This window comes from Podarcis melisellensis (genome assembly GCF_964234715.1).
Source record: "Podarcis melisellensis genome assembly, chromosome: 4".
NCBI classification, from domain to species: domain Eukaryota; kingdom Metazoa; phylum Chordata; class Lepidosauria; order Squamata; family Lacertidae; genus Podarcis; species Podarcis melisellensis.
The window spans coordinates 33,270,732-33,288,559 of record NC_138531.1 but is presented as its reverse complement, the minus strand read 5'-3'; the positions used below and the strand labels follow the sequence as shown (position 1 = coordinate 33,288,559).

General features: G+C 42.1%; 2 protein-coding genes across 3 annotated transcripts in view; both read left to right on the top strand.

The window, feature by feature from the left end:
* The window catches only part of HERC2 (HECT and RLD domain containing E3 ubiquitin protein ligase 2), a 111,148-nt gene extending 99,820 nt beyond the window's left edge, over nucleotides 1–11,328 (top strand). The window contains exons 86-92 of the mRNA XM_081907751.1: nucleotides 2,882–3,023; nucleotides 4,200–4,394; nucleotides 4,490–4,602; nucleotides 6,466–6,656; nucleotides 7,564–7,669; nucleotides 9,544–9,756; nucleotides 10,511–11,328. Coding sequence (XP_081763877.1) covers nucleotides 2,882–3,023; nucleotides 4,200–4,394; nucleotides 4,490–4,602; nucleotides 6,466–6,656; nucleotides 7,564–7,669; nucleotides 9,544–9,756; nucleotides 10,511–10,783 — 1,233 coding nt within the window. The 3' untranslated portion in view covers nucleotides 10,784–11,328. The remainder of the gene's footprint in view (nucleotides 1–2,881; nucleotides 3,024–4,199; nucleotides 4,395–4,489; nucleotides 4,603–6,465; nucleotides 6,657–7,563; nucleotides 7,670–9,543; nucleotides 9,757–10,510) is intronic.
* Nucleotides 11,329–16,769: 5,441 nt separating this feature from the next.
* Nucleotides 16,770–17,828, top strand: part of OCA2 (OCA2 melanosomal transmembrane protein) — a 143,146-nt gene continuing 142,087 nt past the window's right edge. For both annotated transcript variants that reach the window (XM_081907554.1, XM_081907553.1), the window contains exon 1: nucleotides 16,770–17,092. The gene's annotated coding sequence lies outside the window, so the exon portion shown is untranslated. The remainder of the gene's footprint in view (nucleotides 17,093–17,828) is intronic.

The window sequence follows — 17,828 nt, the reverse complement described above, 5'->3', positions numbered from 1 at the left end:
TTTTATGTACATATACGGCCTGAACTTAATTCATTTTGTTAAAATATTCTCATCTGCTGTTCATTGTACAACAGGCCCAGAGCAGGGTGCACAAAGCATTATGAAATAAAACACCTATAGTAAAATCCCAACAAATTTATTCTCAGCCTTAACCAGCCGGTAAATAGCTGGGCCAACAAAGGCTTCGTCAGCTGGTGAAACTGAGAAAAGTGAAGCCCATCTTTATCAGTGATGCACCTCAATGGTTGTGAATGGCAAAGATTGTGCAGCTCAGGCTTTCTAAAGTTAGGTTGTGTGCCTGGGTATCTCCTCAAAAGTGATGTTCAACAGACCTGTGGCACCAAGTGGGCTGTGGCAGGTGAATGCAGACCTGATCTTTCACCAGATATGATTTCAGTGTTTGTGAGATGGAATCTTTTCTTCCAAGCCTAATTATGACCTCCTCTTTCAAAATCTGCCCCCTGCATGGCAATTAGGCTTTTAAGAAAAGCTTCCTTAGTGCCAATGGGAATTTTTTCAATGACTAATGGTTGTATAGGTGTGTGTGTGTGTGTGTGTGTGTGTGTGTGTGTTACAGCTGGGGAAGGTTATCTTTCTACATGTCCCCCAAATCCCTCCCCAATGCAGCAATTAGGTTTGTCTGGAGGAAAACTATGTGCTCCCCACACCCCCAAAGCTTAATTATTATACAAGGAGAGGTGAATGTCAGGAACAGTGATAGAGAATGGAATGGATTGATGGGGATGTGAGAGAGGGGTGGGATGGCAGTGTCCCCTACCACCATTGGCAAGCTGCCTCCACAACAGATTTCTTCTGAGGGAATGCCGCCATTTTTGTGTGGGGGTGGGGAAGGGTCCCAAGCCTGACTTATAAAGTACTTAACGCTTTGAGTTAACATGCTGAAGAGACTGCTTCTTAACCAATATCCAGTGAATGGCTTGTATCTTAAAATATAAGTGAACAAGGGCAAGTCGATGTAACAAAAGCTTGCCATTCCTTCCTTTCCCATGCAGCCATTTTGCTCCCTGGGTTAACTTCTAGAGGAATAGGGGATGAGGGGTATCCTGGAAAATATGCAGTTGGGTAGACAATAATAATCATTATTTTATTATTTATATCCCGCCCGTCTGGCTGGGTTTCTCCAGCCACTCTGGCGGTGGCTTACAGAATATGTTCACAACACGTGATGAGGTGGATCAAGAGGGAGTTGCCCCCAAATCTCATGGGGCTCCTCCTAATTTTGAATGGTTCCTCCCTCTGTCAGCAACCTCTAAAATCTCAAAGCACGGAGGAGCAAATGGACAAACTTTTCTTCCATGAATTTTCTACTGTTCGTGGAATATTCTTTACTTATTTGTGAAGTTTTTATAGTGTGCTTGTTCTTGGTTTTGTTTTAAAAAAGGAAAACTAACCTGAAAAGAACTAGGGAAGCCATCAAACGGCCACTCCTGTACTCTGTGTGTAGCTTTTTTTTTGTTAAAGCCCTGGAGTCGGATATGATATAAAAAGTGTGCTTTCTCTCATCTTTGTACCTTTTATTCCCACATGATCTTGGGCTGCCTTTGCTTACATAGCTCGGGAGAACTTCAAATTGCCTTGAGTACTCTTAAGGCCCAGGAAACAAACATTTGGGCATCACATGGGGTCACATTGAGGAGGATGTGGGTTAGGAGAAGAACTTCCAGTGACGCGGGAAAGCCGAATGCCAAGCCTCAGGCCAAATGTGCCTTTTCAAAAGAAATTTCTTCAAAGGCTGAATATGAAGTATTGTTTTAATACACTGGCTAAAACATAGAAAGGAAGCTTGGCTTGCTTTTGTGATAATGTGGAGCATATTGCCAGGTCTACCTGAATGACAGAGTGGTCAGTCTGCCTGCCTGCCTGCCTTTGTGGCATAGGGAGGGGTGGGAGGACTGAATTTATGGCAGGGGTATGGTGGGAAATGCTCTAAATTTTGCATATGCTGTGAAGCGTAGAGGAATATTTTAACACCAACACTGCATTGGGATTTGGTCTGTCGTAAAGTTTAAACATTGCAATAGCCTTACTGTGGTTTTCAAAGAGAGGTCTAAGATATGAGATGGAAAAACCATAGGAAAACGTGAATGTTCTAAGGAACTGCAGAACACTAAAGATCTCTACCTCTGTCTGTATCCCTCTACGGTCGTACCTTGGTTTTCAAACAGCTTAGTTCTTGAACATTTTGACTCCTTAACGCCGCAAACCTGGAAGTGACTGTTGTGGTTTGCGAACTATTTTAGGAAGCCGAATGTCCAATGGGGCTTCCACGGCTTCCGATAGGCTGCAGGAGCTTCCTGCAGCCAATCAGAAGCCATGCTTTGGTTTTCGAACATTTTGGAAGTCGAATGGACTTCTGGAACGGATTCCGTTCGACTTCCAAGATACAACTGTATAAGTATTGTTGACTCTATCCAGAAGTGATACTCCTGAATCTCAGGCAGAGTGTTCAATCCGTCTCTGGAGTCATCTTTCTTAACTGGGAATGCTGAATCTGGGGCCCAAACAACTGCGGAGCATTTATTACAGAAAAACAATTCAGGGGAAGTTGCAGGATTAAAAAGCAACTCTTGTGCTCTCTTAAAAGAAGTTCTAGGGGTCGTCACTCCATCATTTCACTACCTCTTTTGGGTCACAATTTCCTCTATGTAGGTGCTGAGCTCTTTGTTAATTTTTTTCTTCATAACATGTATGCCTTCAAAAATTCCTTCTGAAATAAAGTCACTCCCTTGAGATGCACACGCACACACAGAGATTCCACATTACTACAAGTATCCCAGTACTGTTCATTAAGCATCAAGTGTTTGGTCTGTGAAATTTGAATTGTGTGATTAAGGTGTGCTTTCTTTCCTTTTACTATCAGGTAAAGCGTTCCAGAAGTAAAGGAGGATTGGCTGGCCCAGATGGCACAAAATCTGTTTTTGGACAGATGTGTGCTAAAATGAGCTCCTTCAGCCCAGACAGTCTTCTCCTACCTCATCGTGTTTGGAAAGTCAAATTTGTGGGTAAGTATTCTCCCCCCCCCCAAAAAAATGTCTTAACTTGTCCAGCATTTTTCCCCCTTTCTATAGTGTGTTTTGCAATAGAAGAGAAAAGTAGAAACGTAAAAAATGCATGAACAAGCCCTGGCAATTGTACTAAAATTTTGTAAACTAGTTATCAATCAAAATGCTTCCATACTTGTCATATTCAAATGGAAAGCCATGCCAGCTAAACAATAGTTGTATAAATCAAACTTGTAGCACAAATGTGCAGTGCCTTATGAATTGTATTTCACTTTGTACTAACGGTGGGAAAAAATGAATTTCAGATTAAATGAATTTCAGATTAATTTAGGGCTGAACTTGGATTCTTATAGCCATGATGAAATCAATTATGCATATTGTAAAGTTTTCCTTTGGTATTTTATTTAATATGTTGATCTGGTTCATGCAATGCAGAAAGCTGCATGAAAGTGCAAACTCTTGGAGAGGAGCTTGCAACTGCTTTGCTCCCAATCCCCCTAACCCGCCCTTCTTTCTGCAACCCTATGTTTAGCTAAACCAAGGATTGGCTTAGCATGTTGTCCCAACCATCGTGGATAAGCCTTGTTCACAATTACAGCTTGTTGTTGTTGTTGTTTTGTTTTATGGGAAGCTATTTGCTAATTAAATAAATAACAACCCCTATTTGGGGACTTCCCTGGCTTTTCTGGCCCACGTAGGACCAGTCTGGATAGTTGGCCTTGGGGAAGATTTGCCGTTTTCTCCCCGCAAGCAGTTTTTGATCTGGGCTTCCACTGAAATGAGGCTGCATTTTAAGTAGTATTTTAATCTTGTTTTTAAGTTGTATTTTAACCAATTGTTTTTATACCTGGTGTTAGCTGCCCTGAGCCTGGTCTTGGCCGGGGAGGGCAGGGTATAAATAAAATTAAATAAATAAATAAAATAACAAAAAAACAAATACGTCTGCGACATATGTGTCCTGGTAGGACTAATGCATTCCTATGGCCAATAAATTCTTTGAAATATGTGACCAGTTCTGTCCCTGGAGATTGGAAGCGAGGCCACAACAACACATTTGGGAATTATTCATTTGCACTGCATGTAATCCCCACCTGCAACCTGACATAGCTGTAAGTGGCTCTCAGATTAATTTATCCTTAACACTGAAGTTTATGCCTCTTCTTTTTTTTGCCTTAGGTGAATCTGTAGATGATTGCGGTGGAGGCTACAGCGAATCAATAGCAGAAATGTGCGAGGAACTTCAGAACGGGCTGACGCCACTTCTGATTGTGACTCCCAACGGACGCGATGAATCGGGAGCAAACAGAGATTGCTTTCTCTTAAACCCTGCAGCAAAGTCTTTGTTGCACATGAACATGTTTCGTTTCCTGGGTAATTGCCACATCGACATTGCAACATCTTTAAAGTCTGTGCAAAGCTTTCGTTGAATAACACGTACAAACTTCTCTCTTTGTTTTTTAAAAAAGGGGTTTTGCTGGGGATTGCCATTCGGACCGGGAGTCCTCTGAGCCTCAACCTTGCAGAACCTGTGTGGAAACAGTTGGCAGGAATGAACTTAACCATCGCTGATCTCAGTGAGGCAAGCATAAGCTTATGTTCATCTGTGTAAATATTAGTGAAATGTAAGACCTTTGCTTGGTCTGGTTATTACTACAGCTAGGGGGCCATATTTATTGCCAGAAGCCGACTCTGTATTTGAATGGGTAAGATGCTGCTTTCTAGCTGTGATAAGACATGGGATAGGAAAAGACGAAGGAAGTGACAGGTGAGTGAATGTGAGCCAGTGGCACACCCCACCTTAAATCACGTTGACAAATTAATGTCTGACTAGTGTGTAATTGCAGTTCACATTTGTGGATCTGGGTTACCCTTAGTCTGTAACCTAATACAGCTGAGTAGGGTGTGTGGGTGTGGGTGTAAGAATAAATTTCTGCTCTGCCACAGGTCAGCCCTCAGTTAAATTGAATTTAACTTATCGTATTTTTCGCACCATAGGACGCACTTTTCCCCTCCTAAAAAGCAAGGGAAAATGTGTGTGCGTCCTATGGAGCGAATGCAGGGGGGAGGCAGGCGGGAAAAGCCCCCAAGAGCTGCACACAAGCTCCGTGCACTCTTGCGGGCTTTTCCACAGGAGGGAGAAGGGACTGACTGGCCGCATCAGTCCCTTCTCCCACCTCCCAGAAAAGCCAGGAGAAGCCGCAATCTCTTTAAAGGGGTTGCGTGGTTCTGCGGGCTTTTGGGAGAGGTGAGGGAATCCCCCCACCTCCCAGTAAAGCCAGGAAAGCCCTGCGCAGCGTCTCCCGGCAAGGAGAGGCTGCACGGGGCTAAAGGGGAAGCCAAAACAGCGAGCGGGATCCATCCCTCCAGCAGGGAGAGGTTGTGTGCAGCCTGTACGCTGCTCTTTGGGGCTGGGGGAAATTTTTTTTCTCTCTTGATTCCCCCCCCCCCTAAAAACTGGGTGCGCCCTATGGTCCGGTGCGCCCTATGGTGTGAAAAATACGGTAATCCAGACTTGAATGTTTCTGCTGGTGGTTCTGCCACTGGTGGCTTTCTGGGTGGAGAAGATGGTAGCTGCACACCAACTTTTATAACACAAAATGGCTGCAATAGAGAACGTAGGATTGCACAAAATTGGACAGTACCACCCCAACAACTTTATGCTTACCGTGGGAAGTCAGTTATGCCCTGTTGTTCTGATTATGGAGATATCTCTCTCTCTCTCTCTCTCTCTCTCTCTCTCTCTCTCTCTCTCTCTCTCTCACACACACACACACACACACACACACACACCCTTGCTGCTGCTGCTGTCGTCTTAACAACAACGGGAAGCATTCCTTAGTAACGGGAAATATATACAAGGTGTCCATGCCACTCCCATTTTACAGATGTTGCTTAAAAAGGACCTGCTCATCTTGTCCCATAGCTTTCTTTCTAGGAGGACTAAAGGCTCGCTTTTTTTTTTTTTTGAAGAAAATAAAGTTCAGAATCTGGGACGCCCTTCCAGGGGCAGTATGTGGTGCTTGGCAACCCTTGCTGAACACACATCCACTGTGTCTTCTGGATGTCATATCTTAGAAAAGAAGTTCCTTACGAAATAATTTCTTTTTGGAGATTTTCTTTTTTGCTCATCTCTCTCCTATGTGTATTTTCTTTCTCCTGTTATACTTAACAATTGCTGGAGCCCAGAATAGCTCTCTTATAATCTTCTGTACTTCAGTGACTGTCTGTGTGCTAACACTTCCCGCGTAGGAATCTTCAGGTGACTCGCAAAAACAGAGCTTTATAACATCTCTGGCTGGTTTTTAGAAATAATTTTCCACTATCTCCTGCGATTCTGCAAGTGTGCAGGCTTGCTTACAGAACCATGAAGAGCCCATGTTGGATTTAGAAGTATTTTGTGGGAAAGGCTTTATTTGTTTGTTTGTTTTTTTTCATTTGAAAGGTTGATAAGGATTTCATTCCTGGGCTTATGTACATCCGAGACAACGAAGCTACTTCCGAAGAATTTGAAGCCATGAGCCTGCCTTTCACAGTGCCAAATGCGAGCGGTCAAGACATTCAGCTTAGTTCCAAATACGCCCATATTACCCTGGATAATCGTGCGGAGTATGTGAGGCTGGCGATAAACTATAGGTTTGTGGAACACTACTATTCTCCTGCTTTCCTCCCGCGATCATTTGCATTTCCCCTAGAGCCCTGATCATGAGTTATCATGGGGGAAGGCTGTAGCTCAGTGGCAAAGCCTCGTGTCTTACATGCAAAGAGACAGAGATTCAGTCACTGCCATCTCCGTGTGGCGCTGAGACACTCCTGCCTGGAATCATGGAGAACTGCTGTCAATCAGTGTAAATAACGCTCACCTAGGTGGACCATTGATCTTACCCAGAGTTTCTCAAACTTGGGTCTCCAGCTACAGTTCCCAGCATCCCTGACCTGCTAGCTAGGGATGTTGGAAATTGTAGTCCCAAAACAGCTGGAGACCGAAGTTTGGGAAACCCTGACCTGACCTGATATATAAGGCACCTTCCTATGTTCCTAAAAGCTCTTGGGATCATAGACCAGTTTATTATGAGTACTTGTTCCAGAATTCTTTTAAGCCTCTTTTCATTCCTCCTATAAGGTAAAGGGACCCCTGACCATTAGGTCCAGTCGTGGCCAACTCTGGGGTTGCAGCGCTCATCTCGCTTTACTGGCTGAGGGAGCCGGCGTACAGCTACCGGGTCATGTGGCCAGCATGACTAAGCCGCTTCTGGCAAACCAGAGCAGTGCACGGAAACGCTGTTTACCTTCCCTCCAGAGCGGTACCTATTTATCTACTTGCACTTTGAAGTGCTTTCGAATTGCTAGGTTGGCAGGAGCAGGGACTGTGCAACGGGAGCTCACCCCGTCGTGGGGATTCGAACCACCAACCTTCTGATTGGCAAGCCCTAGGCTCTGTGGTTTAACCCACTGCGCCACCCCCGTCCCTTTATTCCTCATATAATTAACAAGCATATCTATGACTATCCCTTTCACTCATAAAATGTGTGCATTTTGGCAGACTTCATGAATTTGATGAGCAAGTTGCGGCAGTTCGGGAAGGGATGGCCCGTGTTGTTCCTGTTCCTCTTCTTTCCCTTTTCACAGGATACGAACTGGAAACAATGGTATGTATGTGCAGCCATCACTACTTTGGGGCAGCTTAGTAAAAAAGCAGAAGGCAAAAGCCCAGGCCAAATATTAGTACAGGTGACTCCCTGTTTACATGGGGTTTACATTCCGGCCTTCGTACAAAAGTGAAATCTGTGTAAATGGGGAGCACCTTCTGTTACCTCTCATGTTGAGTTCTTCCTCAGAGCCCAAACGGGACATTGTCTTTGGGCTCTGAGGAAGGTCTCCTCATGGACTGGAGGCGTAGCGGAGCTTTGTTGAGGCTCTTCAAGTCTCCCCTCCACACCTCCAGCCTCCTGGTATGGCACATGACTTGAACACACGTAAATTGGGGGCTGGGCTGCCTATATGTGCAGAGGCGGTTTTAGGGCTGCACGACTAGTTCAGCTGCAGGGGGTGGCACAACAGCGCTGGCGGAGCAGAGCATGAGGGACGGGGGGGGGGGGAGAGAATTTAACGGTGCACAGGGTGCCAATGAAATTTGAGAACCCAAAGTATGTGAATCGGGACATTTCCTTGAACTTGTTATGTAGCAAAAGAGTTGCAGTAGGTTATGCTTTGTTATTGGCCAAAGGTTAAGATTACTCTGACTTACACAATTGCCCCATCGGCATGTGCTACAAGGGTTGCTTTGTGCACTTTTTTTTTTTAAAAAAGCATGGATTAAACTTTGGGCCAAGTCATTGGCTTGCAGTCTTAGCGGCTGCTATATAATGAAGAGTGGGGGGGAGAATTGGCACAAGTCATCTGTTACTTCTGTCGGGAACAGTGAATTCCTTTTTGCTCCTTTTGGTTTGTAGGCCATCCTCAAAGGTGGGGTATGCTTATGGCTGTAAAGCCAGGCTCTCCTGTGCAGTGCTAGTACGGCTACTGTGTAATACAGCTTTGCAGATACGTTTAAAAATGGCAACAACATATATCTCTAAATATGCACTAGCTTGAACATACTTGCACACAGGTGAGGTGAGGAACTAAAACTGAGGACCTGGTAGGACTAACGCAGCAAACCACTCCACGTTTTTCAATTCCTGGGCTCTAAAAATGGAATATGACATTCCAGCTTCAGGAAAAAATGCAAAATGTGAAGAGTAAAATTGAGTTAGGCTAGATGCTACTTTGAACTCTGATCCCACATATTTTCACATGCAGTATTAAGAATATTCATTCTCTGTTCAGTGGTCCTAAAAATCCATGTTTACCTTTAACATTACAGGATTTCAGGAAATAGTGGGGCACTTTTTTAAAATAGAAGACTCTCTTGTTTTTGCTATATTTTGAGCGATGACAAATTAAGAAACAATTTTTTTTAAAAAAATCACAAATACAGACAACCCCCAATTCACACAGGGGTGTCAGTGAAATCGTGTACATTTGAGCCACCATTGGAAAAGCCTGCAAACACCTTGTTCTGTCCCTGCTCCATTCCACCCCTTTTTGTGATGTTTCCTGGACGCTTGTGGGTTCAGTGTGATGTGTGTTTGCGCAAATGTGTAAATGTGCGTACACAATTTGAATGCTTAGACACATAAAAAATACAATATAAATGCATTGGTTATTTAATGCATTCGTTGAAAAAGAATTCTTCCTCTACCGAGGGTTTGTAGACACGGCTCCAAATTTTGGGGACTGGGGGAATTTCATATACACAACATTATCACCCATACTCACCTGATCTTAATGCATCACTGCAGACTAATCATTGTTATCAGTTGCTAAAAGCTCTCCATTTCTAATGTGCTGTAAAACACTGTTGTGCTGATGCATAATAGTAAGTAGTAATGTTCTCACTGGGAAAAAAACAACATGAGCACACACACATTTATGATAGATTCCCTTGGCATCATTCTGTTCTCTGCTTTCCCCCCCGCAGGTCTGTGGAAGTCCAGATATCCCTCTTCATCTTCTGAAATCTGTGGCCACATATAAAGGGATCGAGCCCACCGCTTCTCTTATACAGTGGTTCTGGGAGGTGATGGAGTCCTTTTCCAACACGGAACGCTCTCTCTTTCTGCGCTTTGTGTGGGGCAGGACCAGGCTACCTCGAACAATTGCAGATTTCAGAGGCAGGGACTTTGTCATCCAGGTACGACATGGAGAATTCCAGATGGAATGTGGAATGCAATGAGCGCTAATGAAATTCCAGCCTGTACCATTTATTTTTATTTTTTTAAATTACCATTGCTCCTTTTTCTCTTGGATTCTGCATGTACTGTATGAAATCCTTGTGTGTGCGTGTTGCTCTACAAGAAAAGAGCAGGCAACTCTTAACCTCCAGAATTGCCTGGAAAATTTGTACTTTTAGAGATTTTCTTGCTACCGTTGCAGTTTGCCCTTTCCTCTATAACTGCTGTTTAAATTTAGCCTGAATGCACTAGCTGGCTCCAAACTTACTGTACAATGCATTGTTTGTGATTACAGCATTAACAGACATTTCTTGATCTTATGATTTTTCTACTGAATAGGTGACTTGTGTTTCCACTGGCAACAGTTGCCTACTTTGAGGTGAACTTAAAAAGTTAAATATTTTTCGTGAAGGATTATTATTTTTTCATATTAATGGCTTAAGTCAGCCAATGACAAGGAGAGAGAGAGAGAGAGAGAGAAGGATGGCAAGATAGCGTAGGCCGAAAAAGTTCGGTTTTTAAAACAATGTTTAAGAAGGCGTGTGATGCACATAATAAGGAAGTGAAAATACAAATTGTAAGGGGGTTGCTTTTCTTGGCGAGAGGGAGAGGGGAAAAACACCCAAGTGTGTTCATATGATTTGCTGCAAAGGTGCTGTTTGTGGTGGCTGATTCAGCAAAACTGACATTTCCATTTCTCTTTTGACCTGACAGGTTCTCGATAAATACAATCCTCCAGACCACTTCCTGCCAGAGTCTTATACGTGCTTCTTTCTGCTGAAGCTGCCTAGGTATTCTTGCAAACAGGTGCTGGAAGAGAAACTGAAATACGCCATCCATTTCTGTAAATCTATAGACACTGACGACTATGCCCGAATAGCGCTGACGGGAGAGCCGACCGCTGACGATAGTAGCGATGACTCGGACAACGAGGATGCAGACTCTTTTGCTTCGGATTCAACACAGGACTACCTGACAGGCCACTGAGCAGGGGGAATGCTCCTTGCCGGAGCTTGATGTTACGAGCACTGAGGCCAAAGCGCCACAACACGTAGCATTGAGCGGCGGGCCGTCGTAGTGAAGAGAGCAGAGAGGCATATAATAACCAGAGAACTACTAATTATTAACTGAACACAGGGAGCTTGCGTTACTCATTGTAGGAATGATGGCTGATAAATGAAGTAACTTCCTTTTAGAGTAAATGGGTGCTGTGAACGGGCACTGAACTGTCTATTTTGATAGCTGAAGGGTCCCCTTCTCTCCCCCCCCCCTTTATGCTGCACTGCAGGTAGAACTTTGTGTTTACTGATGTGTTGTAAATGTTTATAAAATATTACTAGAGTAGAATTCCAAAAAATTGAAAAAATTTAAATTGTGGGTGCAATAGGTTTTTTTTTCTTCCAAATTAAGTGTTGTGTTCTCTGCATCTTCTTGATTGTATATTGGAACTACTGTGCAATGACTGAATAGTATTATAAATATTTCAATTAACTTTACTAGTTGTTTTGTTTATTAAAAGAAACTTTTTGGAACACTCCGTTATCAGTATTCCTTACGTTCACAAACCCAACGCCTCATTAACCTCACTCCACTTTTCAGTGTCTATATTTTAGCTTCTAAATATATACATAAATATATACAATGTATCTTGGACTGATAACTTTCTGTGCACTCCAGAATTCTTAACATGGGAAATTTACTGTACATAATTGTGCAATGTATATGCAAAAATTATAATTTCCCGCTGAATAAAACATCTGTCACAAACAGCTTAGTAGGGCTTTTTAATGTGAGAAACCTTCCATGGGATTTTGAGGTACCTAAAGATGGCTTCTAAAGAATCACTAGGTGCCTACATGAGATAAGTCAGATTGCTCAGCTAAAACTTAAAAGAATGAGACAAATCCAAGCTTATTCCTGAGGTTAGCTCCCAGACTAAAAGGTTGTGGTAGGCTTAGCTGTGAACTGGTGAGCTCCCATTCCCCAATTGTTTTTACTGCTTCTAAAACAGAGTTTTTAAGGGAGCACTGGGAAAAATTGCTATTAAAATTTCTTATCCCTACGGCTACTACTTTGTACTTTCCAGATAGTTCAAGTGTCTGGATTAATCACCAAGGTTTATTCAGCTAAATTTGAGGTGATTGTGCTCCTAAGCTATGATTTTGCATGTTTCTTTTTAAGTCTTGCACATCAGTCACATGGCAAAATCAAATCTTCTACTTACTCCATGTTTTAAGTTTTTCTTTTTGGTTTTTTAAGGAACTGTAATTTGGCCATTATCAGTGATTTGCCTAGAGCTGTCAAATGGACACTTAGCTGGTATATAAATCACACTGTTCTGGCTTCATCATCTCAGTTGTTTCTGAACCCGTGCTTTCACTAACAGTTTCTCTTAATTTTCTGTAGTTAAGGCACAGGAATATTGGACTGCTGTTCTGATGAACTAAACAATTTTTCTTGTTAGACTCTTTGGATAAACAAGCTGTGATTGTTGATCAGGAGTCTGATCTCTATAGTAGAATGTATTCTATTCTATAGTATTATGGGAATGGTGGGTTTGCGGAATGTAGGTTACTGTGTTTTCATACTCATATTAGACCAACTGAATAAAAGGGCATGATTTATTAAGGCCCATTCATTCGAATGGTCTTACGCTGAGTATAACTTAGTTGGATACAACCCATTGTAGTCTTGCGTATTTTTTTCAAATTATCTCTGAAAGTGTTGACAAAAGGGTATTATTTATAAAATTTATTATATCTTGTCCTTCTAGGGGAACCCCAGGTGGCAAACACACATGTAATAAAAACATAATCAAAACTTTAAAAACATTTAAAACCACCTGAAAACAATGAAATGCAGTAAGACATTTAGTCAAAGCGAATTCTTGTGAATGCACCCTAAAATGTGTTGCAATTGTAGCATGTGCTAAAGATAAAATAATTTTTTAAAAAACTGGCTCCCACGGCTTCAAAAAATTATATACACACAAAGCAGTGCATCTGCCATCTGTCAAAGTCATGATTTGTAATTTTTTTTTTTTATATCAAAGACAACCTCAAAGAAATATGCTGTCAGGTCAGTTAGAACTCAGCATTGTTGGAAAATAAAAAGGATCCCTTGATTATTTGAAAAGTGGAACAGTGTTTTAATCTTGGTGAGAGTTCTTCTTTTTTATTGTTAAAATTTGCCTTATCTGAAAACAAACAGCCTTATCGTATTCCAGAAGGCTAATCCTTAATTAGGGTTCATTGACAAAGTTCTGCTTTAATAATTCTTGCCTTGTTCACTTCTGGTACATTGCAATGAGCTCCCTAAGAGCTCCTTTAATGCTTGCTAATCAGTGCCTATCATTTGACTTGTCACTGTGTTGGATTATTTTGCAAGAAGGGGTGCCGTTATTTTGAGGCAAAACTGGAAGCCTTGCAGTAAGATTTTCCGATAATCTTAGATTATCACATACGGTACTTCTTTCTGTCTGTCTGTCTGTCTGTCTGTCTGTCTGTCTCTCTCTCTCTCTCTCTCTCTCTCTCTCTCTCTCTCTCTCTCACACACACACACACACACACACACACACACACACACACAGATTTTGATATTGGGCCAAGCAATGTGAGGCCCCTGAATTCACTATAAGGGCAAATTCCTCTGGCTTTTCAAATGCATTAACTTAAAACAAAAAACAAAACAATGCCTGTTCAGTTCCTGCCTTGCAAAGGAAACTTCCAGGCCTTAAATTGTGGAAGACTTAGTTGAAAATTCAAAGTGGCACAGAAGGGAAAGAGATGACCATTTTGGTAGCATCTGGATCTGCTGGAGACATTGCTATTGGAAGAAGTGTTTCTAATAGTCATAATACTGTACCACTTCCTGGTGGTTTAGTCCAAAGGCGATGTGCTTTGAAGAGTGTCTGGCTGGGAAGCTCGTAAACTGGGCATTGTGGGCAAAGCTACCCTGTGTGTCTGCAGCGTCTGGTAATGGAAATGTAATCCCAATGAAAGCAGGAGACAAATTTTAGATAGCATGACTAATAACTTATTTGTAGGCCTACTTTTCATTATTTGTCTTATTCTTTAAAACTATTTAAGTGAGTAAACATCACTTAAGCAGGGCTGGGGAGCCTGTGGCTCTAGATGCTGGACTCACAACTCCCATCAGGCCCAGAAAGCATGTTCAATGGTTGGGGATGATGGTAGCTGTAATCTAGCAACCACCACTTCCCAAACCTCATTTCAGAGTGATCGTAGAATTGTACGAATTCCGTGAACTCAATGTGTGTTGTAATGTGCTTCCTTTATCTTGTCTTGAATTTCCTGTCACTTCATGAGGAGACCTTTGAATGCTGTATTATTATTATTATTATTATTATTATTATTATTATTATTATTACAGTGGTACCTCAGGTTACATACGCTTCAGGTTACAGATGCTTCAGGTTACAGACTCTGCTAACCCAGAAATAGTACCTCGGGTTAAGAACTTTGTTTCAGGATGAGAACAGAAATTGTGCTCCCGTGGTGCAGCGGCAGAGGGAGGCCCCATTACCTAAAGTGGTACCTCAGGTTAAGAACAGTTTCAGGTTACGAACGGACCACCAGAACGAATTAAGTTCTTAACCCGAGGTACCACTGTATTATTATTGCAAGATAATCTTTATTAGTTTTGCAAATTTCATACTACACATACATATATTATTTTACATGTTACATTTATACTTGCTCCTAGGAGCTGACTTCCCTCCTTCCTTCTTCTGACTTCTTTATATCGCCTCTGATGCTGTATTATTATTGTGATTATTACTGTTTTTGTATGTGGCACATTGATCCATGAAAGGAGGTACCTTTTAATATTGCTATTTATTTATTTATTGCATTTTTATGCCAGCTTTTTCTCCAAAGAGCTCAAGGCGGCATACATGGTTCTTCGCCTCCTCATTTAATTCCCAAAATAATGCTGTGAAGTAGGTTAGTGGCCCAAAGTCACCCAGTGAGCTTCAAGGCTGAGTGGGGATTTGAGTCCTAGTCTTCCAGGTCCTAGTCTGACACTTTTAACCACTACACAACACTGGTGGTTAATGGAGTTCAGTTAGACAGAGAACTGAAACAGGACCAGGTAGCCATCTTGTTGTTGTAATGCTTGAACAAGGTGAATGCATCCCATCTGCATGCAGAGTTCAGGTAGGTGTTTTTTCACCTCAGTTTCTGGTGACCTAGTGGAGTAGAGGAGGGAGTTTGCAAGTTGGAAGAGACAGGCCTAGGCTTTAGTTGTAGGCTATAGCTGAAGTGTGAAATGTTGCAGGCAGAAAATACTAGTAAGGGTAGTGAGAGACCAGGCTCTGGATATTTTTTATACCTGATCTGGCTACACCTGTTCCTGAAGATACCTAAGCACACACATTCATAGGCAGCTCTCATAAAGTCTATCCATAACTAACTGGAGTAAGTTATAAGCTAAGCCCTATTCCTTCTATATTTGAAAATACTGATGTGTAGGAAGATGTATCACCTTTTTATCCAAATTTTGTTATATGTCCAAATAATTCCATTTTGTATGAGATTTTCTTTAAGGTTGGCAGACGCAATGTGGGCCCATGGTTTCCCCAAGGTCACTCCCATGGGAAACTTTCAGGGCTTAGCAGCTGCATTATTCACTTTCTGCCACTTGGTCTTATTTCTAGTCCGTTGACTGTAATAAATTGATGACGACTTCCTGCATATATAGAAGTCTTATGCACAGAAATTTTTCCTGGTAGTTATAGGGACCAGCTAGTGCCTCTAACATAACTGCGTAGGGGACATGGGGGCTTCGGCCCCCACAAGAAAATATTTGAGGCAGCTTCCCCCCCCCCCATAGTTAAAGGGTATTCCCATTCAAATGGCATGTGTTCACTGCATCATGTGATTGATTATGTGGGGCAGGGCTTACCTGGGCCCCCACAATATTTTATTCAGGTGGGCACCCCTGGCCTCTAACCAGTGGCGTAGCGTGGTGGGTGCAGGGGGGGCCAGCCGCACCGGACACAACATCTGGGGGTTAGGGTTAGGGGGTGCAAATCCTCGGGTTAGGGGGTGCAAATTACTTGCCTTGCCCCGGGTGCTGACAACCCACGCTACGCCACTGCCTCTAACTAGCCTAGACCGTTTAATTTCCTAAGACAAGCACAAAGCCATGCCTGCCACTCATCAGAAAAATGACAAACTCACACCCCCAGCCATGAAAATACTTTAATCTGATTGCCAACCATTGGTGCGTGCTTTGATGGGACTGTCCTATGAACTTGTTCTCATACACATGCATGCTCAGTAATAATAATTATTACTTTTGTGGAAGGATGTAAACATGATGGGGCCTGTAGGTTTCTCTGCTTCTCTCCTCCCTTCTTATCCTTTCTGCTTCAAGGCACAGAACTCAAAAGTCTCTTAGGAATGCAGACAAAGTGTTTTCACTCCACCCCCTGGCATGTTTGCCATAAGGTACAATTGGGACCAGTTCACAGTGAGCCTCGCTCCCTGTTCCCTCCTCTTACATTTCACCATTTCTGACAGGGCTCAGTCATTCTCTGCTGATCTAGCCCAGGACGTTTTATCAACCATCCCTCAAGACCAAATAATACACTCTTCTTTGGGAAATTATCCTCACAGCTTGTCCTGATTTAAGAACTGAGCACAGACCTTAGAACTGTCCCAGGTGAAAAAAATTACAGGAGAATTAAGCACACTCATACTGGCCCCCCTAATTTACCTCAGGTTTTTGTTCTTACTCAAACAGCTGCTGTCAAAAGAATATTTGCTCAGAACTTCAGTTAAGATGGATACTCTGAAGGTACTATTGTGTGCTATTCAGTACTTTCTCCTAAAGTACAATTGTATCATGAACCTAAATTGGGTGTGGGGTTTCTCCACCTCCTGACAGAACTAGCGTCAATCCATTTGCTCTTTTCCTCCCTTACCCTTTGTAGCAACTGAGGGAGGATTAAAAAGAGCCTTGTTAATGCAGTGAAAATTGCTAATAGCAGTCAAAGCAAGCGCCAGCGTCTATGTTTGGTGTCACATGATGGTGAACCTAGGAATTTTTGTTTCATTCCTGTGTGCAGTGCATGGAATGGACACTTGTAGAATCACAGATGCTGAACCCAGTTCTTCTGCAAGCCATTTCATTTAGACACAGCCTTTACACGAATGGAAAGTTTTGAGCTGCTTATTCCTCTTTTAACTGACAAAATCTGATAATGAACTTACGACCTCCATTTTTTTGTGGCATTTTTTGAGAAGACTGCAAGAAATCTACAGGTTACAGGTAAAACACCTTTTTTTGTTTTGTTATGTCACTGATAGCATATTCTTTAAAATGTACTGTTAAATATTCTGAGACAACTACTCACTGGTAAAGGTTGCCCTGATACAAGCACTTGAAAGTGCATGTTATGTTTACTGTTTGATAGTTGGAATGTACTTATAAATGTGTTCCACTTCTTTGACCGAAATGAAGGGAATTAATTTTTTCATCCCCAAGGCAACTCAAACTTAATTTGAGAAAAAATAGGCAGCAATGTTCCTTGAAAAACATGGTTATGATAACTATTTGGAGTTACTCTGAAAGAGCTGGATTGGAACAACCAGCTTTAGACTTTTTTTATTGAAATGCTATATAGTAGAGGTCAATGGAGCGTTGGGAACGTTAGCGCTTTCTTTTTAGGTTTTCAAAGTCAATGACTCAAATCTGATGTTGTGTGTGGCTCATTGAAACCAATATGACATACTTCAGAGTAGACTTGTATAGGATTGTATTTGCACTGCAGACACTCTACCACTGAGCTGCAGATAAATGATTGTGTAGGAGATATTTTTTGGCATAGAAAGCATCCCTTGTATTACAATTGGGTTTGAAAAATGCCACCTAGCTAACAGAAAAGTCCTAACTTGTGTCCACTCAGAAGGAAGTCCTATTGACTTGGAGTTATTTATTTCTTTTGTTGCATTTATATCCCAACTTTTTCTCCAAGGAGCTCAAAGTTGGCACACATAATTATCTT